The sequence below is a fragment of the Rhea pennata genome, chromosome 4 (genome assembly GCF_028389875.1).
Source record: "Rhea pennata isolate bPtePen1 chromosome 4, bPtePen1.pri, whole genome shotgun sequence".
Taxonomy (NCBI): Eukaryota; Metazoa; Chordata; class Aves; order Rheiformes; family Rheidae; genus Rhea; species Rhea pennata.
In genome coordinates, this window is record NC_084666.1 from 3,327,132 (window position 1) to 3,353,405 (window position 26,274).

The 26,274-nt window shown below is 41.9% G+C and overlaps 1 protein-coding gene across 1 annotated transcript in view; it reads left to right on the forward strand.

Moving 5' to 3' along the window:
- DDRGK1 (DDRGK domain containing 1) overlaps positions 1-26,274 on the forward strand; it is a 44,823-nt gene that overhangs the window by 6,349 nt on the left and 12,200 nt on the right. Inside the window, exons 2-4 of the mRNA XM_062575030.1 lie at positions 378-548; positions 14,357-14,463; positions 16,642-16,743. Of these exons, the coding sequence (XP_062431014.1) occupies positions 378-548; positions 14,357-14,463; positions 16,642-16,743 (380 nt within the window). The remainder of the gene's footprint in view (positions 1-377; positions 549-14,356; positions 14,464-16,641; positions 16,744-26,274) is intronic.

Consider the following 26,274-nt stretch of genomic DNA (forward strand, 5'->3'; position numbering starts at 1 on the left):
GTTTTTTTTTTTTTGAAGTGCAGGGGCTCTGTCATATCAGATAAATAATACTAGTCGCATATAGCTCTAGGCTTTTCTTTAAAATGATCAATACTCTATTCCAAAAGAGCCTGCTGTCGGGATGAAACTTCCATTGCACAAAGCACTGTGCACAGACAGGAAGGTACCAGAGCAGCATCCTGTTTAGTCGCTGGAGAGCAACTTGCATATAGCTGCTGCCGTACAGGAAAAAAAACACATGAGGAAGAGGACACGCTCTCTCATTTGAAAAATCACCCTAGTATTATACTTCTGATTGCTAAAGTTGACTGGCAAAATGACCACTGCAGCAGAGCAGAAATGGCAGATCTCTCACTGAGTATATTTTCCTTTTGCAGCTGATGAGGAACACCAGCAAAATGTGGTGGCAGCAGCTGCAGCAGTGCCCAGACCTCGGCCCCAAACTGAAGAACGAGGGGATGGGATGCCAAGGCGCCGAAGGAACATGGGAAATCGGATGATGGCCCAGAGGAGAGCACAGCAAGCACAAGCAGAAGACTGGGCCGAAGGTAACGTTTGATTCGGTTCGTTTTCTCAATGTTGAAATGGACCTTACTGGCAGACATTAAGGTTGGTAAAGATGTGCAGTTGGCTGCTGAAGAACAGGTTTCATTTTAGCTGACTGGGAATCATCTGCAGCTTGTCTGTGATCTGTCTGACTGTCCAACTATTGCAGAACTTTGTTGCTTAACTCTATATATTGCTTGCCTTGAACTGAAGTGTATCTGCTTCTGTGGTAGATTGTGGCAGTTTCCTTCTGTGGTGAATTGTGGCAATTTTCTGTGCCAGCAGTGTGTCACAACATGTTCTTTATTTTCTTCCTAGAACCTGCCTTTTGTTTTTCCTACTTAGCTGTGCTGGATAAATTTAAGTGAACAGAACCAGCACCTTACACTGAAACGTAAAGCTGTAGTAAAGTACTGGTTTATTGCAAATTGGTGGGAAGCACTAATTCCCCAGTGTAAACCCCACAACATCTAGAGCTTTCTTTTTTGAGAAGCAGTCCAGGTAGAGACCAGAATCAAGTCTGATTAGCTTAGCATTAACACAGAGACAGGATTGGGTGCAGACATGAAAATGGTGATAAATAACTCCTTTCTACACCCACAAGCCCCACTGCCTGTTCTGGTGAAACTTCACACCTTGTTATTTGTATCACTCTTCAAAGATGATCTCACTATGATTCTCCTAACTGGATTTCTCTCACTTACAGATTGTGGGTTTAGCACTCAGGGTTCATGCTCAGGTATTGATTAAAAGTGAACCTAGCTCCACTTGAGTTTACAGTGGAGATCAAGGTGGTGATTTTGGTCTGCAGTTGTTAAGAGAAAATGAGCAAACAGCTGTGTGATGGCTTGATTTGGAGATAATTGTACTTTCTCAGCTTTTTTGTGTTGCAATTTGTAGAAGGCATTTTGTGTTCGCATTGGCAGGTAAACATACTATCTTAAACTAATTACGTTCAACAATTTCTCCAACTGAAAATTGACAGGCCTGAACTTCTCAACTTTTTGTTATGTATTTTCATGTGAGAACATCCTGGAAAGAAAATGAAATGTAAAAATCTTTTCCCCTTAGACTCCAGACTTCAAAAGTATGAATGCCAAGGGACAAAAGTGAAGCTGTCAATGCAAACTGCTTATCTTAGTTTGTGACTGTAGCAGTGGAAGAATCCATGTCATTGGGCTTCATAAATAATTCTTTTTCTGCTTACTGTACATCAGATACAGCGCTGTTGCTCTTGCATGAAGTTTTCTTTGAAATGATATTTCTGCCTTTTTTTCCCCCCAAGTTGAGACAACTTCTTGCTCTCTTTTGTGATTCTTTTGTATTGTGCTTCTGTGTGTAGCTCTTTTGTTCATACTCAGGATAGTCTTTCAAAGTGCTAGAACACTGGTACACAGCAGTAGCACCACAGTCTTTGGAGAGCACGCACAGACTTTAGCTGTATAATTGTGGAGAGAAGCATCTGTTTCTGGCTTCCAGGCACAGAGATGCAGAATGATTGGTGGCCATATTACTTAGGATTAACCCCACTCTGGCTTGAGCTGGTTGTGTCCACTCTACAGAGCTTTTGGTCTGGCTCTTCTCTGGTCTCCACGTGATCTCTCTTAGCATTGAGATGTAATTTTTCCCCTAGGAAGTGATGTGAGGTTTATAAACCTGCTGTATTGGTGTCTTTCTTAAGCAAGAAACTGGGATCATATATATGTATGTATATATACAAATATGTGTGTGTGTGTGTGTATACATATGTATAAGTGTGTGTGTATATATATTTATATATTTAAAAAATATGCTTTGGGGCCTAATGTGAGTGTATGTGTGTGAGTGTATGTGGAATATTACAGGCAGCAAGGTCTTCAGGGACTGTGTAGAGCCAAGGCTGGCATGGAAACACTTATTGGATTTGTCTCCCTCATGCAGGGCCATATTCATTTTCTCTGTGCCATTCCAATATGGGGCAGTTTTGTTAATTACTGTTTCCAGTTATAATAGCAAGCTACCTGAGCACCACAGCGGAGTTTTGTGTTATAAAAATTAGTTGACTCGCTTGAAAACAGAGCGTAGAATACATGCACTGATGTACGATCATAGTGATCCAAGACCAGCAGGGACATGAGGTCAGGTGCTGTTACTTGGCAGTGCAGAAAGAAACATGGAAAGCGAGAGTCTGGTTTCTTCAGTCTAGCCTTCTGCTTTGGAAGCGTTTTGAACATGTACAGCTGAAATGGATTTTGGACTCTGTTTTGTTAAAGTTACTTTTTTTCTGTATTCAGAGTTTCCACTCTGGGCTTTTATTTAGCTTTGGACAAAATTATTTGATGCTGTTCTATGCCACTCTGACTTCTTCTACAGATTAGAGTAGGCATAACAGTAAACCCATCACTGCAAGATTTTTAGCACTGAAGTCAGGAAGAGCATGAGGATGCCTGGTCCATATGTCACACTGATGGACCTAGAAGTGGGGTCAGGTAGAACTTCTATCATCATCAAAGTATTCTGCCTGCCAAGAGGCAGTTCTGCTGACTTTAGGAAATGGGCTCAAAGTAACTCTTGAAGGCTTTGAGTTGTGGTTAGCATAAGAGTTTTCTTTTTTTTCCATCTAACAATCAAATTTCAATTCCAGAATGAGAAAGCTTCTAAGACAAAATTAGTAGCCAACAGCTTCTGCTGCCTGTGCTAAGTTGCTGTATTGTGTCAGTTTTTAAATCTCTTGTGTGTCTTCAAGTCAAAGAGTTGCAGGATGAAGTCAGTAGACTGCGAAACACGCGAGAATTTTTGTGAGCAGGAGATAGACAGGGGATTGTCAGAGACCGTACTGCTCCCGGAGTCCCAATCCCCTGCAGCAGGGGAGTTGCTGGAGGACTCTGTGAAGAGTGAAATAGTTCAGCACAGCACTGTCGAAGAAGGCTGGAAGCTAGTTGCTTCTCGAACAAAAAGAAGAAAGGCCCCTAATCCTCCTGTAGACCTGGAGTTACAGTTGAAGAACAGGTTTAGCACACTACAGGATGAGGAGAACCCGGACCTGGCCTCAAGGGAAGCAACTGGGCTGTCTGACCCTGTGCCTTGCATGACCACTCGGAAGAGGCAACGAGTGGTTGTAGTGGGTCATTCCATGCTGAGGGGGACAGAGGTGCCTATCTGCTGACCTCACCCCTCCTCTAGAGAGGTTTGCTGCCTGCTGGGGGCGAGGATACGAGATGTGTCTGAAAGGCTGCCAAGGCTTGTCTGCTCCTCAGACTACTCCCCTCTGCTGCTCTTTCATGTGGGTGCTAACGATACAGAGAGCAAACTAGAGACAATCAAAGAAGACTTCAAGGCCTTGGGCATGGTGGTCAAGGGACTGGGAGCCCAGGTGGTCTACTCATCGGTCCTGCTGATTAGGGGGAGGCATGGGAGGAGGAGGAGGAAGATTTTCCAGATCAACAGCTGGCTGCACTGCTGGTGTTGGCAACAGGATTTTGGATTCTGTGACCACAGACCATGGTTGGTGGGGAGAGATGGGCTTCACCTCACCAAGGAGGACACCTTTGCCTCTGCAAACAGGTTGGCCAGCTTAGTAAAGAGGGCTTTAAACTAGATGGGGGAGGTGTCATATAGACAGGGTAGACAACAAATCACAAGTTGGGTTGGGGGGCCTCCAACGGGTGCATGCAGCTGGGGATGTGTGTTCGGAACATGGCTATGTTCACCCCCTGTACACCCTTCCTGAGTAACCTGCAGGTGTGACTACATCTCCGAAATGCCTGTACACCAATGCACGCAGCATGGGGAACAAACAGGAGGAGCTGGAGATCTGTGTGCGATCGCAGGGCCATGATCTCATTGCAGTCACGGAGACATGGTGGGGTAGCTCTCATGACTGGAATGCTGCCATGGATGGCTATGTGCTTTTTAGGAGAGACAGGCCAGGGAGGCGAGGTGGTGGAGTTGGTCTTTATGTGAGAGAGCAACTAGAATGCATCAGGCTCTGCCAAGGGGTGGAGGAGGAGGAAGCAGTTGAGAGCTTATGGGTGAAGATCAAAGGGCAGGCTAACATGGGGGACACTGCTGTGGATGTCTACTGCAGGCCACCTGACCAGGAAGAGAAAGTTGATGAGGCCTTCTATAGACAACTGGAAGTAGCCTCAAGATCACAGGCCCTGGTTCTCATGGGGGACTTCAGCCACCCTGACATCTGCTGGAGGGACAACACAGCAAGGCACAAACAGCCCAGGAGGCTCCTGCAATGCATTGATGACAACTTCTTGTCGCAAATGGTGGAGGAGCCTACGAGGAAGGGTGTCCTGCTGGACCTTGTCCTTAACAACAGAGAGGGATTGGTTAGTGATGTGAAGGTTCAGGACAGCCTTGGCTGCAGTGACCATGAGATGGTGGAGTTCAGGATCCTGCAGGAAAGAATGAAGGCAACAAGCAGGATTGCAACCCTGGGCTTCAGGAGAGTGGACTTTGGGCTCTTCGGAGTCCTAATTGGTGGAGTCTCATGGTTAAGGCCCTAGAAGGAAGCGGGATCCAGGAGAGCTGGCTAGTGTTCAAACATCACTTCCTCCACGCTCAAGAGCGGTGCATCTCTATGAGTAAGAAGTGCAGCAAAAGGGGCAGGAGACCTGCATGGGTGAGCAAGGAGCTCCTGGCCAAATTCATACAGAAGAAGAAAGTACAGAGAATGTGGAAGAGGGGACAGGCTACTTGGGAGAATTATACGAATGCAGTCAGAGCATGTAGAGATGCTGCGAGGAAGGCTAAGGCCCAGCTGGAACTGAGTCTTGCAAGGGATATCAAGGACAACGGGAAGGGCTTCTTCAGATACATCAGCAGCAAGAGGTGGACTAGGGAAAATGTGGGCCCACTGCTCTATGGGGCAGTAGCCCTGGCGACAAGGGATACAGAGACGGCAGAATTACTGAATGCCTTCTTTGCTTCAGTCTTCACTGCTAAGGGCAGCCACCAGGAATCCTGCAGCCTGGACGTGAGGGAAAAAGTCCAGAGAAGGGAAGACTTTCCTTTGATTTAGGAGGATAGGATTAGAGACCTTCTGGGCAGGCTAAGACATCCACAAATCCATGGGCCCGGATGGGATGCACCCACGCTGAGGGAGCTGGTGGATGTTGTTGCCAAGCCGCTCTCCATCACCTTTGAAAGGTCCTGGAGAACTGGAGAGGTGCCTGAGGACTGGAAGAAAGCCAATGTCACTCCAGTCTTCAAGAAGGGCAAGAAGGAGGACCCAGGCAACTATAGGCCAGTCAGCCTCACCTCCATCCCTAGACAGATGATGGAACAGCTCATTCTGGATGTCATTTCCAGACATATGAAGGAAAAGAAGGTGATCAGGAGTAGCCATCATGGATTCACCGAGGGGAAATCCTGCTTAACCAACCTGATAGCCTTCTATGATGGAATGACTGGCTGGGTAGACGAGGGAAGAGCAGTGGACGTTGTGTACCTTGACTTCAGCAAGGCTTTTGACACTGTCTCCCATAACATCCTCCTAGATAAGCTCAGGAAGTGTGGGTTAGATGAGTGGACAGTGAGGTGGATTGAGAACTGACTGAACGGCAGAGCTCAGAGGGTTGTCATCAGTGGCGTGGAGTCTAGTTGGAGGCCTGTGGCTAGTGGCGTCCCCCAGGGCTCAGGACTGGCTCCCATCCTGTTCAACTTCTTCCTCAATGACCTGGATGAGGGGACGGAGTACAATCTCAGCAAGTTTGCTGATGCTGCCAAGCTGGGAGGAGTGGCTGACACACCTGAGGGCTGTGCTGCCATTCAGAGAGACCTGGACAGGCTGGAGAGCTGAGCGGAGAGGAACCTCCTGAGGTTCAACAAGGGCAAGTGCAGGGTTCTGCACCTAGAGAGAAATAACCCTAGGCACCAGCACAGGCTGGGGGCTGACCCTTGGGAGAGCAGCTCTGCAGAGAAGGACCTGGGAGTGCTGGTGGATGACAGGTTGACCACGAGCCAGCAATGTGCCCTTGTGGCCAGGAAGGCCAATGGTCTCCTGGGGTGCATTAGGAAGAGTGTTGCCAGCAGGTCAAGGGAGGTGATCCTGCCCCTCTACTCAGCCCTGGGGAGGCCTCGAGTACTGTGTCCAGTTCTGGGCTCCCCACTACAAGAGAGACCGGGAGCTACTGGAGAGAGTCCACTGTAGAGCTACGAGGCTGATCCGAGGGCTGGAGCACCTGCCCTATGAGGAACAGCTGCGAGAGCTGGGCCTCTTCAGCCTGGGGAAGAGAAGACTGAGGGGGGATCTGATCAATGTGTACAAGTACCTGAAGGGAGGGTGTCAAGGGGATGGGGGCCAAATTCTTTTGAGTTGTCCCGTGTGACAGGACAAGAGGCAATGGGCGAAAATTGAAGCACAGGAAGTTCCGCCTGACCGTGAGAGGGAATTTCTTCCTTGTGAGAGTGACAGAGCACTGGACCAGGTTGCCCGGAGAGGTTGTGGAGTCTCCTTCTCTGGAGATCTTCAAGGCCCGCCTGGATGCAACCCTGTCTACCATGCTCTAAGAGACCCTGCTTGAGCAGGAAGGTTGGACTAGATGATCTCCAGAGGTCCTTTCCAACCTTACTGATTCTATGATTCTGGAATACCCCCCCCCACCAAAAGAAAAGAAAGGTAACTCTCTGGCTCCAAGATCAGAATAATTATGGGTAGCTTTTAGTTGGCACTTTTGTATAGCCAGCTAAATTTTTCATCCTTGCAAACGGTCACTCAACTAGTTGAAATCTTAACTCTTTCTTACTTGCAAGTATGAGGAAGGAGGACACTTAGTGTAAATAATTTTTTTGAAGATTCAAATCTCCACTTAACAAGTGGAGCTAAGTCAAGTTGTAATTTCTTCCTATAGCTCGGGTAGGGTGGGATAGGACATCTGAACTACTTGCAGATTGGCAAAGACAAAAAATAAAGGTCAGAGCATTAAATGCCTCAAGTTTCCTACTAGAATTGTAACCCACACTGCAAATAAGGGTTCCTTATTCAAGAGTTCCACGTGGGTTGTGCTGTGCTGAAGGGACAGGCTCGCTAGCCAGGTGCCTACATTGGCTCGGTTTGGCTGAGTAATGTTTTTCAGTGGTTAGCTGAGTGCTCAAAGGAGGTCATCTCTTATGAGAGTATCGACATCTAATAATAGATTGCTATGACCAAAGTTTGCTGGGAACATATTTTTCTCTGACAAAGTGATTCTCAAAATGAGTGAGACCACTGAGCTGTGTTCCACCAACAGGACTTCCAGGCCAGCTTAGAAAAATGTGTTTTGTTTGTTGGTGTTGCCCATCTTAATCCTTGTCATAACACTGCTGTCCTTCATGCAGTCCAGTGTCATTGGGACAACTGTTGTTCAAGTCTATGTTCCTTGGAGAACATTTGCTTTACACATCGTAGTATGATGCCTATGCTTTTCCCTGGGGCAATGGATCTGGAAGGAGAGCTTTGTTCAGTTGCTTCTGATAGCCCAGCTAGCAGACATAGTTCGCTCTGTTGGATCATAATTCAAATCCAGCCCAGCCAGAAATGGCTTTGTGGCATTAGCTACAGCAAAGACAGAAATAAACTTATTATAAGGCGTGGATATGTGTGGTCATTAATCATTTGTGGTAGGAGAGGCCAAAGCAAGCAGTGGTAGGAGGGGGGAAGAGGATAAATTGGAGACAGGTTCTGAATAGGACACTGTGGAGCAGTGTCAGTAACTAACAGCCATTTCCCAGTTCCAGACCCTGTTTATTTGTTGACTGAGGAGATTATTATCATAGAATCAAAAAATCAGTAAGGTTGGAAGGGATCTCTGGAGATCATCTAGTCCAACCTCCCTGTTCACCAGGGTCACCTACAGCATGGTAGACAGGGTTGCATCCAGACAGGCCTTGAATATCTCCAGAGAAGGAGGAATCAGCTCTTGGTTTGCCTGACTGATGCTCTGAGTGCATCCACTTGAACTCTGACTGTCTTTGGGTGCATATAAGGAGGCTTAGTCAAGAGCTTTTTATTTGTTGCTGGTTGTTTGCAGGAAAAAAATCCAGTTCTCTGGTTGAGCTTGTACTTCAGAAGTTGCTCACTGTACCTTGAGCACCTGAGAGAGCTCGGCAATGAAGCTTCTCTTGCTACTTTTTTTTTTTTTCTTTTTTTTTTTTTTTTTGAGCAGAAAGTTACCCAGTCCTATGTTTGCCTAAAGGTTTGGGAACTGTAAATTCATATCAAGAAACGTAAAGGATCTTAAAACGGCAAATAAGGTTGGGCCCTCTTGATCCTCCTGTAGTAAGAATAATGAGAATGGTGATCTGAAGCAAATACTTCTTTGCTTGAAGGTTTGTTTCTGACGGTGACTTTATACAAACATGTCATGAGAGAATCTATCTGCCTCGGCATACAATATAAAGAATTTGCAGAGGGAGAGAAGCAGGCATGCACACATGAAGTGTCTTATCAAGGGTTGTTCAGTCAGCTGGTGAGTGGAACAGGTCTTGGAGTCCAGGTTTTCTGTCGCCCTGAGTTATAGCTTAGACCGAAAATTCACTGTTGTCCATGGAGGGAAGAAGAACCTATTTGTCTGTTGGGTGTTTGACTAGTGGGTGTCACTGCACTGTGATTTAGAGCAGTTAGAAAGAAACAAACTTCTCTAAGAACTGATAGCAATCTCCAAACCATCAAGCAAAATTGAGACCACCGGGCAACCCAGTGGGTGGAAGGCTTTGGTGGGTGTTGTGGTGAGGCTGAGCTAGCTTGAGAAAGAAGCAAGCAGAAATGGCATGAGAGAAGGAAATGCCCGGAGAGCCTAAGCAGCCTGCTACATGGTCCTAGGGAAATGCATCAAGGCCTTATTTTTGAAAGGGGCTCATTTCTACATCTTACACACAAATTACCTGTCTGATTTGTTCAGTCTTTCTTGTGCTGTAAAAAACAGAATTTGTGTGATTTGATTATGTTTCGATTTTTTTAACCAAAAAAGCCTCAGATTGCATTGAAGGAATAATATTTGGAGATCAGAATCTTGTTTTTTGTTGTATGAATCACTGTAGAAGAAGAACGCACAAAACTTTAAAAAAAAAAAAAAAAAAAGTCTTCAGAAATCAAAGAATGTAATAATTGGGCGTGCTAAAATGCCCCGTATTGGCTTGTGTAGCATCTAAACTTAGCTTTCATAACTTTCATCTGAAAAGATCTTGCATGAAGATTTTGTATATGTTTTGGAAAAAAAATATTCAAAGTAATAATTTTAGCTTTTATCTCCATTTAGTAATGAATGTTGTATTTAGCTTAATGGGAAGAATGTGTTTGTGCTGAAATTTACTGAAGAAAGAGGCATCATTTTTTCCTGAGCAGTCAGTCTGCCTCTGATGTAATATTGCATCTCCCCTGCTCTGATGTACTGAAAGGTCTGGAAGTATTGACGTACTGAAAGGTCTGGTAAACTTATAAACACTTACGTGGTCTTTTGGTGTTCCTGTGAAACAGGTGGTAATAGAACTATGTTCACGTAGTAATCGAAAAAAGTGTAATGCTTAATCAGTAGGAAAACCTTTCTAGTGCAGTTAAACTTGGTCTCCGTGTTAAACCTTGTCTCCATGACTACTAATATCCTGACTAGTGAATCAAAAGTTAATTTTGACTTCTACTATTCATACAGAAAGTGACATTAGTATTATCAAGGTATCCACAATGTATGTCTGCCCTTGAGACATTTCAAGCACAGATGGTGTGCAGAAGAGGTAGGTGTGTGGTTTCTCAGTTATGCTGTATGTCTGTATTCAAGAAAGAACTTCGAGTGGTTTAACTTCTTCTCAGAGGGGCTAATGTCCTTTGTTTAGCGTCCTTTTTCTGTCCTAGGTGTAGGCTGACTTTTGTGGCTGCAGATTAATAAGTTGATGTCTCATTTGGTTCCTAAACTGGATAGCTACCAAATAGCGGTATATATATATATATATATATATATATATATATATATATATAAAAATGTTATGACTGTACCACTGCAGTTCTCTGTTACTCATGAATGCCCACACCTTTCCATATGGTGGACCGATTCCTTTCCAGTGGCTGATGTCATGTATCTATTCAATGTTAATTACATGCATATGTCTTCTGCTTTTAGCTTTGCAGTAAGCCTGGCATCTTCACCTCTCTCTTGCTCCTCTTGTTGAGTTCTGTAGAGATAGTAAGTAAAACAGCACATAGTGCCTGAAGAATGTTGTGTGAGTAGCCACACGTGCTACTTGCGTCCTTTTTCATGGATGGGAATCAATTTGCTTCAGTTTCAAATTTCACTAAGAGACAAGACAGACCCTCTGGTGTAGGTCTCAAGGCAACTAAAAAAATGTGTTGTTCTTGTTTCATTTTGAGTCTTTGTATATTCTGTGCATGCTCTCCAGTAAATTCCTGTCCCAACAGAGAATATCAGTACTCCAATACATTTTTTTTTCTGTTGATATTCAGAGTATTTTTTTTAAAAGTACCTTATGAGTTTCAAGAGATTCACACATCTCCTGTGTGACCATTAACTCTGTTTCCTCTTGTCCTGCCTCTCGATACGTTCAAAACATTAAGGAAAAGTTCGGGTTCCATGAAACTACCCCTCAGCTGGCTAGCTAAGCAAAACTCACATTCATGCAATGTTAAAAGTGGTGTGAAAGCATCCCTATAAGTCAAACCACTTCTGCTCTCTGGCTCTTGGATCTGGAACCTAGTGGGAATGCTTTGCAAGCTCTGGAAGTGGTGGTATAGCTGTATTGAACACTGGAGAGAGAGACTAGAACAGCTTGATAGGGTTGTGACTGTGATTAGAAGGGGCCCCCACGTGTCATATCAAGCAGTTCAGGTGAAGAAGTTCCTGTGTGCCTGGAGGTTCGTTGTCAGCACTGTATCACGAAGTGGGAGCAGGGTGTTTTTGTCCTGTGGCACTATGGGAGTTAGGGAAAGTTGTTACTGAAAAACAGCTTGCATCAAGTTCGGAGAATTTACCATTCCTATAATTCCTCCTCTGCCACCACCCCTACTTATATCCCAGAACTATCATTTTTGAAGACATCAGCTGAACAGTATACAGCATCACAGAAGATTAGCCTTCAAACAAAAACACGTTTTCAGCTTTCACTGTAGGATGTTGTGTTACGTTGTTAGCTTTCCCAACTGAGTATATACACCGGCCAGCCAACCCTAGTGTTTTGAATAGTGGTAAACGATTCTCAAAACATGAGCACAGTGAACTGAATGTGTCTTGCATCAGATTTGAAGCACACGTGCAGATGGAGTGCACGTTCTCGTGGACTGACCCTGAGAGGTCTACTCATGTTGGCAGCCATGAGTATGTGAAGTGATTGTTAGAAGTTGCTGAAACTATAGCTTCTTTATGTTAAAAAAAAAAAAAAAAAAAAAAAAAAAAACGCTGTATGCAGCATCCAGTTTGCCTTTGGTGCAGCTATTCTTCTGCTATAACAACTAATTGATTCAGCAAACCCTTTTACCATGCACTTATATTCTTGTCAATGTGTTCGGGTTTATTTAGCACATATTAATTGCAGCCAGGTTTAGCACATTGTTAACCTTTAATGAGCTGCTGAATCATGGGCTTAAAAACACACCAGTGTCTGTCTTTTGTTGTATGCAACTGCATGCACTAGAAAAAGCTTTGAGGAAGTAGGACTTACTGATCACATCAGATGCTTCAAAGTGGAGGGAAGAAAAATGTTACTGAACAAAGGCATGTTTGATCCAGGCCCGGAAAAATGTTTTAAAAGCCTTGCTAGACTTCTCTGTGACCTCTGCCTCAGATACTCTTACTATAGATAAAAATCTGAGACACACTCAGGAATTCAGATTGAATAGTGTCACATATAGTGTTTTATATCTTGTGGTGTTTTCCAGAAATAATTTTCTAACGAATAATCCTCGTATTGAATTCTGAATGAGGAGTAATAACTTCTAATGCTTGGTTGCTCACCTGTTGTGTTTGGAACTCCCCTTGACCCAGTATTTAAAATACATATTTATTTTAAGGTTCAGTAAAATTGCAGAAGCCACTGTGTCAAGTCTTGAATGTCCCTGGTGTGGGGGAGGAAGGGGGAACCCTTTTGATCATCTCAGTAATGAGATACCAGCGTTTCTCTGAAGCCCAGGCTAGCAAGCCTGCCTCATATTAACTTCCATATCCTGAAAACAGTTGAATTATTTGAGAGCCTCCTACACAGCTCTCAATTACATTTGTTTCTGATGATGTGTCTCGGTGGCTTAACCATAATACCATACTGTGTATTGAAATTAGTAAAACAAAAGTATTTCAAACCTAATTCTACATAAAAAAGAAGGGCGAGTATTGCTCATCCTTATATTTCCTTAAGAGCAGCTTCTTTGGGTAACCAAGAAAGGGAGCTCCCTACCAAAAACGCCCTCCTGCCAGGACAACCTGGCCAAGCCTTGTGACTGTGACACTTGTCTACAGGTTCAGCTCTTGGAGGCCCTCGTGAAATTGGTTTTAAAAACACGAGGGGCTTTTTCTTCTTGTTAGCCTTTGTCTCTTGAAAACTGAGGGCTCTCGGATGACATGAGTGGGGATTGATTTTTATTATTTTTTTTTTCCTTCAATGATGAAGTCTAAAGCTTGAAATAATACTTGGCTCTGAGGAAAAATGTCCCCTGCACACGCTTCTCGCGAGCATCAGGAAGGCTCATGGGAGCTGGCTGGGCTCTTCTTCAGGTTACCCGGCTGACTTCTAGCCGGCAGATAGATCTGAAGTCGGCATCGTGAGTTACGGCGCTGCAGACGCTCAAAGTATGAATGACTTTACGTGATGCAGGGGACCCACATAGTGAAGGTCTTGCACTGTGATCCTTCTGTCTGATTTGAAGGCATGGATCTCTATATCACAGAGTGTTTCGTGGAGCTGGTGATCTCTCCTAGAGTGTTAAGATCAGTCCCATAGTACTTACTTTGTAGGATCAAGGACTAATTTAGATTAGTGAATAGAGTGATTCATGCTATGTGGGGGGGAGAGGAGTGGCAGTCTTTAAAAGCTCTTTTGTATTAGCTTCTGGGTGAACAGAGATATACATGTATTTGCACACTATTCTAGCGTATGACACTTCCGTATTCCAAACCTGCAAAAATCATCTTTATAAGCAGCCAGGTAAGTTATACAACAGGGAATGACATGTAGATTTGTTGTTCTTTTAAAGCATACAAAAAAAATCAAGCTCAAGATGTGCATTGCAGGGATTTTTTTTTTCCTCCTTTAAAGGTTGGTGATACAGGGTAAAGTAGGTACGTGAGGCTAGAACTAAGGGATGAATAGTACCTCTCTGAATTCCGGTCTTAGAAAGGACGTCTGTTGTACTAAATCTAAAGGTAGCTGGGAAGAAAGTCTCTGCACCTGGCTGTTAAGTAGTAAAAATGCAGTAACAGTTGTCAGTATATTTTTTGTATATATACATATACATACATACACACACACATAAATATGAATATATATATATATGTGTGTGTGTGTGTATATATACATATATGTGTGTGTGTGTGTGTGTGTATGAAGGTATATTCTTAACTGTGGAAAGCAAGAAATGTTTATGAAAAAGTTTCCTTCAAAAGGTCAAATAATTTTTTATTTCTGACCTCACTGCAGTGTGTGTGTGTTTGCCATGTTACTTTTGCTTTGTGGCTTTGGCAATCCCCCTTTTCCCTTTTCCACCTCTTAGGTCTTGTCCAAAACGTATGTGTTTCTCCTTTTCATCTGCTGCTTCTTTCTTTGGAAACAGTGATGTTTCTTGAGTGGACTTTTCACAGATGATTTTAAAGGTCTCTCTGTTTACTCTTTTAACACAATGTTGCAGAGGAAGATGAGGAGGAGGAGGTGCCAGAATTTCAGGTGTCTGGCAAAATCGGAGCAAAGAAACAGAGGAAATTAGAAGAGAAACAAGCCAGAAAAGCACAGAGAGAGGTAAGCATTTCCTGCCACGTATAAAACCCAGAGCAGAGCCTGAATAGCAGTAGTCAGCAAAGAACAGGTGATGACTGACACTCCAGAGAGGCAAAAGCAGTGTGGTCATTACAACTGCTTTGTTTTTGTTTTAAAAATGTTAGTTTAGCCTTCTGTGCCTAATCCCCAGAGGGCCATGGAAAGTGTTGTTCCCTCACTTGCCGTTTTTCAGTCGTTCCCTGGGATTCTCCTGGGGAAGAAGGAGGGCTTAGACTGTTTAATGATCTTTATTGACCAATTCCACTAACTTGCAGCTTCATCTGTGTACCCTGTCTCCCCTTAAAAGTACAGTCAAGCACACATGACATTAGTTTAGCTTAGTCTAAGCTTTTATTCTGCCTGAGGTATCTGAAAAACACACTCTGTGGTCTCTGCTGCTGCATCACGCAAGATGTGGAGCTGCCAAGCTGTTTCCAGAAGCCAGTTGCAATGGACACAGAGCAGGTTATTGTTACAGTGCTGGGTCCGAAACCAAACCGTAGGCAAATCTGGGTAGTGTTTCATGTACTCTCAAAGCAGGAAAACTTTATATGGGTTTGTCCATGTTTAAGGGTGTTTACTGTTTTCTTGGATGGGAGAAACTTGAAAACCAGGCTCTGTAATCCACTGAAATGTGTGATACAGCCATACTTTGGTTGGAGTTTGGTCCTTAAAGCAGGCACGTATACTGTAGCTTTTTAGTTACTCGGTTTCTTAAATCTATTGGTAAAATCACCCATTTAAATGCTGTTACATTTTCATTTTTTGTATAGCAAGTTGTTATTAATTCCAGGGAAGCAAAAAGCTTTTTGCAGTTTACTTTCTGTATGGATAACTGCAGTGTTATACTTTTATTCCTTTTAGCAGTTAGACTTTTTTCTTTTTTTCTTTCTTTTTTTCCCAAACTTGATTCTGTCCTGTAACTTGGAACATGGGCTTGCAAGAAGCAGATGCAGCTCTGAAACAGGCTTTGCATAACACAACTTGGAACGCAAAGTGGACATGACACATGTTATTAAAAAAATAAAGTGTTTTAATAAAACTACTTAAGTCTCTAATATGTAGAGGAAAGCCCATCTTGAATTTTAATGTAGCCTGATGTTTAAATGCAGGGCAGATGTCTCTTCTTTATGCTGTGATAGCATGTCTTCTGACATGGCAGTTAATATAAACAAACATGATTATACAGAGATTTCCATTACAATCCTTTTCTTACTCACTCTGTACTTGAACCATTTTGTCATAACTTTCCATAGTCATTCTGTGAGATTAGCCTTGATTTTTGCGGAAAATCTGAGCAAAATTGAATGAAGCTAGATAAGCATTGGTTGGAAGAATCCTTTGTTTCATTTTTAAAATGCTGAGTATTATTTTCCCTTTTAGACGGATAAACTATTTGGTTAGGCCTTTTGTGCCCAAACATTCAAAGCCGCAAATCCGCTGTAAGAATGTCTTCTGCTTGTTGTCTTAATATATTCTTAATATACTCAAATTTAAGTATACTTAAGAGACTGAAGAATTATTTTAAAAAGATCTGTAAATGATACCTTAAACACGCTTTTTAATTTTTCCCCTCTTTGCAACAGTCTCACTCTGCTAATTTTGGTAAAAATATATATATGTATGTATACACACACACACGCACACACATATATACATACATATAAAAAAACCAAAGAGATCAGTACAATTACTTTTTTTTTTTTTTAATATGGTTCTGCCCAGGTTAATCTATAAATTTAAATGTATTTGCAGAGGTTTACATAGGTAGTATTCTGCCTGTGCTCACTCTCCCTCCCACCCCTGAGGCCATTCTAACTAAATTTCAAGTGAGGAGAAAAGTAATATTGTGTCATGGCATTTTGTAATATCACTGTAGTAGTAAGCTCATATGCACATACCAAGCTTGAAAAACCTTATTGAGGAAAAGTCTTCAGAGGAATAATTTAAACTTACCACAATGTTAAATATTCTAAGGATCTAGGGGGAAAAAAAGTTAACTAGTAACAAATTTTTAAATTGGTTTGTTTCTTTATTCTTTCTGAACTTGAATCCAGGAAGATAGTAAGAAACTCCCCTATGGTATGACAATATGAAATTAAAATTTTATATATTCAGGAAGAATAAGTCTTAATTTTCTTTTTTTTTTTTTCTTTTTAGGCTGAAGAAGCAGAACGAGAAGAACGGAAAAAGCTTGAGTCAAAGAGAGAGGAGGAAAGGCGGAAAGAAGAGGAGAGAATACGTCTTGAAGAAGAACGACAGGTGGGATTGGTTGTAATTTGCAGATGGAAATTTTGAACCAAATTTGTTCTTTGCTTGCTTTCTTTTTTTTTTTTAAGTTCAGTGCTGAGAAAAACTCCCTTTGTATTTCATTACCATTGTATACATCTTTTCTTTGTGTTTTTGTTGCTTGGTTTAGTTTGAATTACAGTATTGCTGAGTGATTTCAGCTAAAAATCACAGCTTTGTTCACCCAGGTGCTTCGCAGAAGTGAAAGAACTCCTGCTCCAAATGTCTGAACACATATGCAGCAGCGAGGACCACCTGCAGTCAGAGTTTAGGACAAAATGAAAGCAATTTCCTGTTAGGGGATCCAGTCGCTTGTCTGCTACTGCTGTGCAGTGAAAAACCGTTTGGCCAGTTTGGTGTGTTGACAAACATAGCCTTCAGAGTTGGCCACTAGTTTGTCTGGGACCAGTCTGAGTGTGGATATGTGAAAAAAGGAGCTGTACCTAACAGCAGTAGAAATTTTCAGAGCAGCCAGCATGGTGTCTGGCAGGCAAAATTTGGTTGTTACAGAATCACAGAACAGTATAGGCTAGAAAGGACCCGTGGAAGTAGTCTGGTTTGTCGTCCTGCCCAAAGCAGGTCCAGTTAGAGCAGGTCGCTCAAGGCCTTGTCCAGCCAAGTTTTGCATGTCTGGATGAATGGAGAATTCTCAGACTCTCTGGGCCCCTGTTCCAATAGTTAATTATGCTCAAGGTAAAAGTTTTCCCATGTATTTAATTGAAATTTTTGTCTTCCAAACTGTGCCCTTTGCCTGTTGTCCTGTTGATTAATGCTCGTTAGCTCTGCCTGCCTAGTAGCAATAACCAGCAGGGTAGAAAGTGAAAGATGCCAGCAGCCAGTTTTGCAACTGTTGTGCAGAACTATAAAGTTTAATTCTAATTATACAATTTTTACAATGTACTTTACAATTAAAGACATCTGAACTCTGTGTATGAGGATGCCTTAGCAGAAGTGACCCAGAAAAACAGAAACTGTGTGACTTAAATACTTTTTAAATACTTTTCTCAGTGAAGAAGGCAAGCAGTTCTTTCAAAGCTGCTTTGTGTGTTACAGACTTGATTGCTACTGGGTAAGAAGGAGGAATGAGCTTCACCCTCTCTTTGGGGCTTGAGCAAGTTGATAGCTTTGCAACATGCTTCTGGAGGCAAGGACCAAGGTGTTCTGCACAGTCCTATGTTGGATAATTGCCACCCCAGGGAAGCATTGCCCCCAGCTTTTGGTGTGAATTTTTCAGGATACTTAAACATGCATGAAGACTTGTGCCTATAGTTTGCAGTGACTTTTGTTGCTTAATTTGTGACAAAATTTTAATTGTTCTAAGCAGAAATTTTATAAATGGGAATGTGTTACTGATTATTACATTATTATTATTACTATATTGCATTTTGAGGAGAAAATGCCTCTATTTTCTGTTTTCTCAGCTGAGGACATGAAGGCAGAATAAAGCCACTTTTTTTTTTTTTTTTTTTTTTTTTTTTTAATGAATGTGTTTTCCATACAATACACTACAGATTGTATCCATGAGAGATGTTTTGTAACTTCCAGGATGTGTATTTACCTCAGTGGTTATCCCCTGAAAAATCATCTTTCTTCTGAGCTCTCCCTTGATCCCTTTTTATCAATAGAATCATAGAATGGTAAGGTTGGAAGGGACCTCTGGAGATCACCTAGTCTAACCTTCAGTGTAGCCCATACGGGGATTGAACCCACGACCTTGGCATTAGCAGCACTATGCTCTAATCAACTGAGCTAAACCTGCACCCAAATATTTCAGAAATTGAGGCAGATGAGGAGAAGGTCAGTACCAAAACATCAGGATAGTTTGTAATGGGGGCCAAAATGTTGGGCTATAAAGCAGATTTAAGAAGAAATTTTCAGGAGACTTCCAGAACTGCTCTTCTAGGGAAGGTGCACAAATTTAGAAGTGTCTGGTAGTGGCCAAAGCCAGAACGCTGAGACTGGATAACTGCACTCGGCTGGTCCCAGCCATTCCTCTGCTTACACAAGCTCTTTCATACAAACGGGACTATCAGACCTTGTTTCCTACAGATCTGTCTATATCTTTTCCCCTGCCCATGCACTGCAATAGCACAAGCTTCTGCCTTGTAATCCATGTGACCACTCTCCTATTCTCCTAAATATCTCCAGTTTATCCCCTCATGCTTCCAGCTCAGCAGGAGGCGAGACAAGCTCTGGCTGCCTCCAGAGAACATGTCTGCTGCCCATCCTGCTTGCTCTGGGACTTGTCCATCCTACAGGCCAAACATAACAGATTACCTAGTTCAGATGGAGGAATTTCATATCCTGGAATCCCCCAAAAGTTGGTTGAAATGAACCCACTGGCTTAAATGTTTTAGGGCAAGTAGGAGAGCACACTAGCTGGACAGAACCGTTGTACAAGCTTCATTTCCCTTGCAGAAGGCTAACGACAGACTTTCAATTCCTTCCAGAATGGTGGCCAGCAAGGCAGGTGAATTACCAGGCAAGTAACAGTTGAGCTCAGCCAACTTGCTCAAAATGAGCTGTAGCCCACCGCAAAGATATTACTGTGTTGATTACCCAGGAGTATGACCTGAGGTTGAACAGTACATCTGCCTAATCTGGATCAGTCAGGCATGGTTGAAGAGCTAGGTAGCAAATAAAGGTACAATTCTAACCCAAGGTCTCTTCATACAGAAATTGCTATGTTTGAAAGAAAAAAAGAAAAAAAGTACAAGTAAAGCAGACTTAGCAACTTTAGCTCAATTTAGGCTAATTTATTTTGTTTGACTGAGGAAAATCTCATTTGTTTTAATTTTCAGTTTTTCTGGCAAGGACTGCACTGGGACAATTCCAGCACAATTTTGCAAGGCTCAGTAAAAATGAGGAGTATAAATTAAAGCTTTTATTTTTTTTTTGTTTTGAATTATGATGCCTAACAATGTTAAGAAGTACTTGCTGGAATTTTGAGAAGTGCTCGGATGACTAAATCTAGCTCACTGTTCACTTCAGGCAATAACTTTCTCAGGTACTTAAGGTTAAAATTACAGAATTAATTTTTTCGTCGCTTGGTAGTCTTAATTAGGGCAGCAGGCCAACCGATTGGGCTACATCATGAATATTATTATTCTACTCAGTGGGAAAAGTTTGATTGTTATATATATATATATATGTCGTGTGTTTTTTGTTTTTTGCTGGGTCTGAGACAGGTTGGTAATTCAATAGCTGCTAAACACCTTGAGTGAGAATCAAAGTAAAAATGTCTGTCAATATTTAATCTTCTACTATGTTTAGTAATTTTTATGTCTCTGTCTTCATATGAGTCTTTAACAGGAAACAGATCGATTCAAGACATCTGCATGTTTAGGCTGTGTTGCTCAGAGTTCCTGCTTCAGTCAGCAGAGAAAGCGGTATTTACAGGGAGCACTGTAATAACAAGACTTTAATGGTTTAGTCTTGACTGGGTAAGAGGAGAGGAAACGAATTGGATGAACAGATACTTGATTACTGTGTGTGTAAGCACAACCTGTCGTTGTGATCACAACATGTTACCTTTCGGATCTTCTTACAAACCTATTATCTGATGTAAAGGATCAGAGAGGCAGTGTCTTTTACCTCCCATGTGGGCCTAACATAATTACGCTGTTCGTTGCATGCATAGGATAAAGGATGCCATTTGTGTGTTCCTCTAGGGGAAGGATTGTTCATTTACACCAGTAACATTTTGTGTCTGGAGTGAGCCCTTGTGGACTGCACATACACTATCCTCCTATATATTTTAGAAGATGGAAAGGCAAAGTTGTGAAATGTTGTTCAAGTAGTGGTTGATTAGTCGTGAGTTTAAAAACAGAGGGCATTTTTGGAAGTAATTTGGTTACCAGTACTTCTGTAGTTTATATAATCCCGCAAAGCACAAGAAATTCAGAGTTTATTACTGAAGGTTTTCTGGGAAGCGTTTTTGTTGTCAGATGACTTCATTTTTCCCTTCCTTTCCAAATCAAATTATTTCTGCAGTTCTAGTGACAGTAGCCAGTCTGTTCATAGTTTTGAATTTTTCTACACTTCAGGAAGGGTGCTAGGACAAATTTGGAAGGTTTACTGGAAGGTTATCAGGAAAAGTGAATCTTATGTGCATGAGTTGTTCATTGTTTCACTTGCTGCACAATCAAAGATGTGAAACAGCTGTTTTTCATGTGAATTTACTAGCTAAGTTTAACATAATTGTGAATAAATTTAATTGCCAGAGACCTTAGTGATAAGCAGCTAGTCACAAAACAAGTTACCTGGGCATCCAGCTTTGTTAGCTAAATTACAGTAAATCTTTTTTCAATCTCTCTGAAGAAGTGCTGCCAAAAATGTCTTAACTTTTGTGAACATTGAGATTTCCTTGGAGCAAAGGAGACTTTCCTTTCAGCCTATTAGCTATGTCCTTAAAGTCAACAACGATGGAAGATTCCAGTGCCATTAAATATTGTCTAAAAGTTTGTCAGATAATGAAGGAAGCCTAAATAGGTTCAAGGAGATAAAGCCACGTTGCAGCTTGCAAATCTTGTAGAAATCCCTCGGCACTGATCTTTGATAAAGTCACTGTGACCCCCCCACACACACCCCTCCAGCTCTAGTAGTTTGAGAGACATGGTGGAAACAATGAATCCTTAAGTCAGATGAAAAAACACTTTTTAGAGGTAAACAGATATCTTTCCAATTATTTTGGGCAACTCTCCATAGCAGTACATAGTGCTGAACTGTAAATGGGAACTATATACCTTCAAGGGACATATGAGGGCTAAAATCTTGCATATTCTTGAGAAAAATAACCCCTTACTTCTATTTAAACATATTTATAAGCACATATAAATAAAATGTGGTTGCCCCTTGGTTCCAGTGTTGCAAACCAGATAATATATTTTTAAATTTGAGTTTCCTTTCCAGTGCTCTGATGACCTGATTGGCTATATATGTGAGGAGGCTCCTTTATAATTGGCATTTGCTTCAGCTCTGCTTTACCCCGGGGATTTCCCTTTCACTCTTGGAGTTTTTTGGTGGTGAGATGGTTTACCAACCGACACCTTATCAATGAGAGCGAACTTCCTCTGATGTTGCAAAACAGTGTCTCTATACAAAACCTTGCAGATTGCTCACAAAAGAGCTTTTTTCCTGTGCACAGGGATTTTTGTAGATTTTACTCCTTCAGACTAACTTTGCTGTGCTAAATAACTTATGCTGATATAGGGCTCACAATGATTTCGCTCTTTTGTACTAAAAGGCACCATCAAAAAGAGCCTGTTACCTGTAAATCCTTTGCAGCATGAGCTGTTCTCAAAACATAGCTTGATATCATAGGAAAAACTACAAAAACTACCAATCTTCCAGTGTTTTAACTGTTAGGAAGTAAAAACAGGCTGCTGCAGGAGTGGAAAGGGGCATTTGTTTGCTGGTATATAAAAATAAGATTTGGTTTTTTTCTCAAGCACAGTTGTACCACAGTTTCCAAACTCCAGAAACTAAATTTAGGCTTTCTACTTTGTATTTAAGCACCTATATAAAAATAATTTGCTTCTTAAAAGCTATAGAAGTAGAGAATCTGCTAGTGATCCCAAGCGTGGTGTCTTAAATTTTGGTTCTTTGATTTGCTATTAAGTGTAGCGGGACAATGTAGTGGTTATCACATCTGCTTTGCACACTGAAGGTCCTGGGTTTAAGCCCCAGTGGAACCAGCATCGGGAAATCTTTGGGAGGTTGGACTAGATGATCTCCAGAGGTCCCTTCCAACCTTACTGATTCTGTTATTTAATCACATAAAAATAGGCACCCAACATTAGAAATGTTTCCTGAGTTATTTTGTGCAGCATTGTGTGGACAATGAAGCTTGTGTGCTTCTCAGCAGACCTTTTCATTAACTGGGTTTGCACTTATATCCACTGTTCGTGCATAAACAGTGCACTTCCAAAGGTTGATGAACTTTACTACATGGTTTCAGTTTAAGCATCAGTTTTCAAGCACCTTCTTGAAAATTAATTTCTTCTTGAAAATTACACTTACTTGTAAAGCCTGCAGAAAACTCATTCTACACTCTTTTTGAGGGGATGAGGACTGATAGGAAGCACCTTTTTTTTTCTTTCTAAAGGAGTTTTCCTTTTTCTGTCTAAACAGTGAGGAAAATACTAGAGATCAATCTGCTCTGTGCCAAATTGTTTACTTGTACTGAAGGTTAAGTCCATTTCCACTTCCTGCAAAACCTGCACTGTCAGACCCTAGGCTGGACATTGTATAGGGGGGAGGGTCTTTGGTTTGTAAACCTCGAAGCGTTTGGCAGAGGAGCCAATATTCTTTTCCTTGTTACGCATGTGAAGGAATCAGAGCCACAGACAAGAACAACTGGCAGCAAACAGAGGTTGAAGAGAGCCCAGTGTTTGCTCTATATTCCTCACCAGCCATGAGATGTCTTCCACTAAGCAGTGGAATAAGCTGCCTGTAAATGATTTGTTTGTCAGCAGGTTGGTCCTTTATCTGATTTGGAGGAAAGATGGCACAGCTCACAACTAGCAGTTTCCATTCTCAGCGAAAGCTGCTTAAGCAAAGCTCTCAGAAAAGCTGCTTATTCTATGAGCCAATATCTCTTTGTCTCTATGCCACCTTAAATGGGTTACTGAATTGAAAGCTAAAAGCTGGGGTTCAATATTTTCTTGCTGGGCAGTGTCCCCAGTTACCCTTGCCCTTTGGTGTATAATAAACCTTTAGAAGCTGTAATATGAGAACCAGCCAGAAAATTGCAGCTAGTTATGCAGCATCCCAAGACTCCAAAGAGCTCTTGGTCCCAAGAGGAGGTCCCAAGACTCGGAGTCTGCTTCCAGCTATAAATCCAAAAGAGTTTTAAAATCACACTGGGTTTAAGCTGGTAAAAGATCAGGCTTTTGTGCAGTTGGTACAATTAGTGTTTTGATGCCATGGAAATAATCGATGTGATCAAGATCAAAGGCAAACAGAAAGTAATGATCTGAAAGGAGCCTGATGGCAAATCCGGGCTCTTGGTGGGCAGTAAGAATGGAAGGAGCCTGGAGAGCAGTGGGAAGGACTGGGAACCACAGCTGGGCAGATCCAGCATGGGGAGAGGGAAAAGTGTTGAAAAGTGTCCCACAATGCTGGAGATCTGCAAACTGCATGGAGCACTGAAAGCTCTTGGGTCTCTGCTTACCAAAACGTCATGTGAGATTTATAGGAAGCAGTTAGAGATTGAGTTGATCTGAGTGATAATGTGGGCATTTGGCTGGAGAGAGGAGGAAAAAGCTTGTCTCCCCTTTTGAGGAAGCTTGAGTTTATGACCTTTTTCAATAAAGACTAGATCAGAGTGGGAGAATTTCTGTCCTTCACGTGCAGTATGGGAAAGTGATGAAGAAGGAGTCTTCACACTGTAACAAGCCCCCAGTCTGGGTAACATCTAGGTGGATAAGGAGAAAAGCAAACCTTGAAAACAAACAAAACAAAACAAAAAAAAAAAAAAAACAGCTGAAGGTGAGCAGTAGCAGTTACCAAATTTCCATGGTGCTGGGATTTCCCCTCCTCCCCACCCATCTTTTAGGGGAGGTGGCTCAACTGTTATCTCTCCTCTGAGCACACATACTTCGCCACTTTACTCCACAGCAGTTAATATAAGATCAGAATGGGGAGGGGCAAAAAAACCCCATCAGTGAAGTTGAGGTTTTTGGTTTTAATGCATATTTCAGCTGAGTGCAGCCTGTATGGCACACACGAAGCAAATACTGGACTCTGTTTAAGCAGTAGACCCTCGAGTCCTGAACTGGATCTCAGTGTTCCCATGTGTAGGTTATGCATACAGGCAGGTGGGTGTTTTTGTGGGAATGCATCCTGGCTAAATATGATCGTGCATCTTCCGTACAATTGCTCTAGGACTTGGGCATATGAAAGAAGAATGTTAGACTGAAAAGAAAAAAAAAAAACTTGCTGAAAATAACTGTGTTAACAGACACTCAGACTTCACTAGGGTTTCATCTGCCCGGCTTCCACTGCTGTTCCTGGTTGTTTCTGCTGGTACACTCGTGCGAAGTTCTCTCTCCTCTTGCTTTGAACCAGTTTAAAGTTTGGCTGTAACCTTCTTTATGTTTCTATAGATTGAATCGCAGTTGAAATTAGGTTGTAAAGCATGTGAGGCAGTCATGTGGGGAGTGATTGGGATTTTTGGTCTGTTGGTCAAAAAGCTTCTGGAAATATTCAGCATTCTGGAGGAGGCTACAGCCAGCAGGAAACATGAGGGTTTGAGGGCTGGCATGCCTTAGCTACCAAAGCGGTAGCTCAGACCACCTAGATATGCTCCGCTGACCACAGTGTGAGAATTTGGGATCTGGAAAATAGATTGGTTGGTAAGGAGATGGCAAAAGAGAGGCTGGTGTCCAAGAGCTACACACTCTCCTTTCTCACATGTAGAAAAGTCTCTCTCTGCTGTGTTGGAAATGAAAGTACTGATGTTAAAGTGCTGACGAACTTGAATAAAATTGAAGGTTCTGTTCTCCAGGTAGATCAGAGAGACAGTAGCAAGGCTTGTTCACTTGTCTTTGGACCTTACAAAAGCAGGAAAATATTGCTTAGTTGTTATTACGCTCACTTGCAAATGGGACACTGCCTCTTTGGTTTTCTTGGGGTTTTTTTGTTTTGTTTTGTTTTGTTGGGTGTTTTTTTTTTTTTTTTTTTTTTGAATCATTAAAAATGATTTGTCAAAACAGTTTTTACTTTCTGTCATTTTTCTCATTTCAAATTCTGTTGAATTACAACTACCATAATAGGCTATGGGAAAGAATCTTACTCTTTTATTTCCAGGATCGAGATTATATTTGATGTGCTTATAAGCAAAGAACAGCTGCTGTCACTTCCAAATGAAATATGGTTATGTTGTTCTTGGCTCCTACAGCACTTACAGTAAAAAACAAAACAGAAAAAACCTACAGCTGGGCTTTTGCTAATCATTACGGTGGTGAATGACCCAGAAAATGATCTAATTTTTTTTCTCCAGTTTCCCCAGATCTGTAGTTTTTTCATGAGACAGCTGTTAAAAATGGTTTTGACTTTGCACATGCAGTAGGATGCTTGCAGCCCTTTTTTTCCTGTGCTTGCACATTGATAGCGTTTCTTCTTGTGACTTTACAGGAGTTTGATTAAATACAATTGGTACCAAATACATTTTATCTGTGTTTTTTTTTTTTTTACTGAAAGGCATCACTCCTATGCCCTATAATGGAGTTATCTTACTGGTTTTGGCCTTACATAGTATCTTTTTTAACATGGACGTTTTTCAATACACTTGAGGTATGGCTCTTCCTGTTTCTTCCTGTTTTAATGGAACAAATGTTTGCTTTCCAGCCACTTAAGGAGGCAGTTACTGTATTAGTGGAAAAAATTGAGAACAGTAAGCTTTTAGAAATCAATACAGTTGGTATTTAAGAGATGAATTCCTGTGCAGTACAGACTCGCTGAAAATTGAAGAACTCATCTTTGTGAGTGTTAATCAAGCAT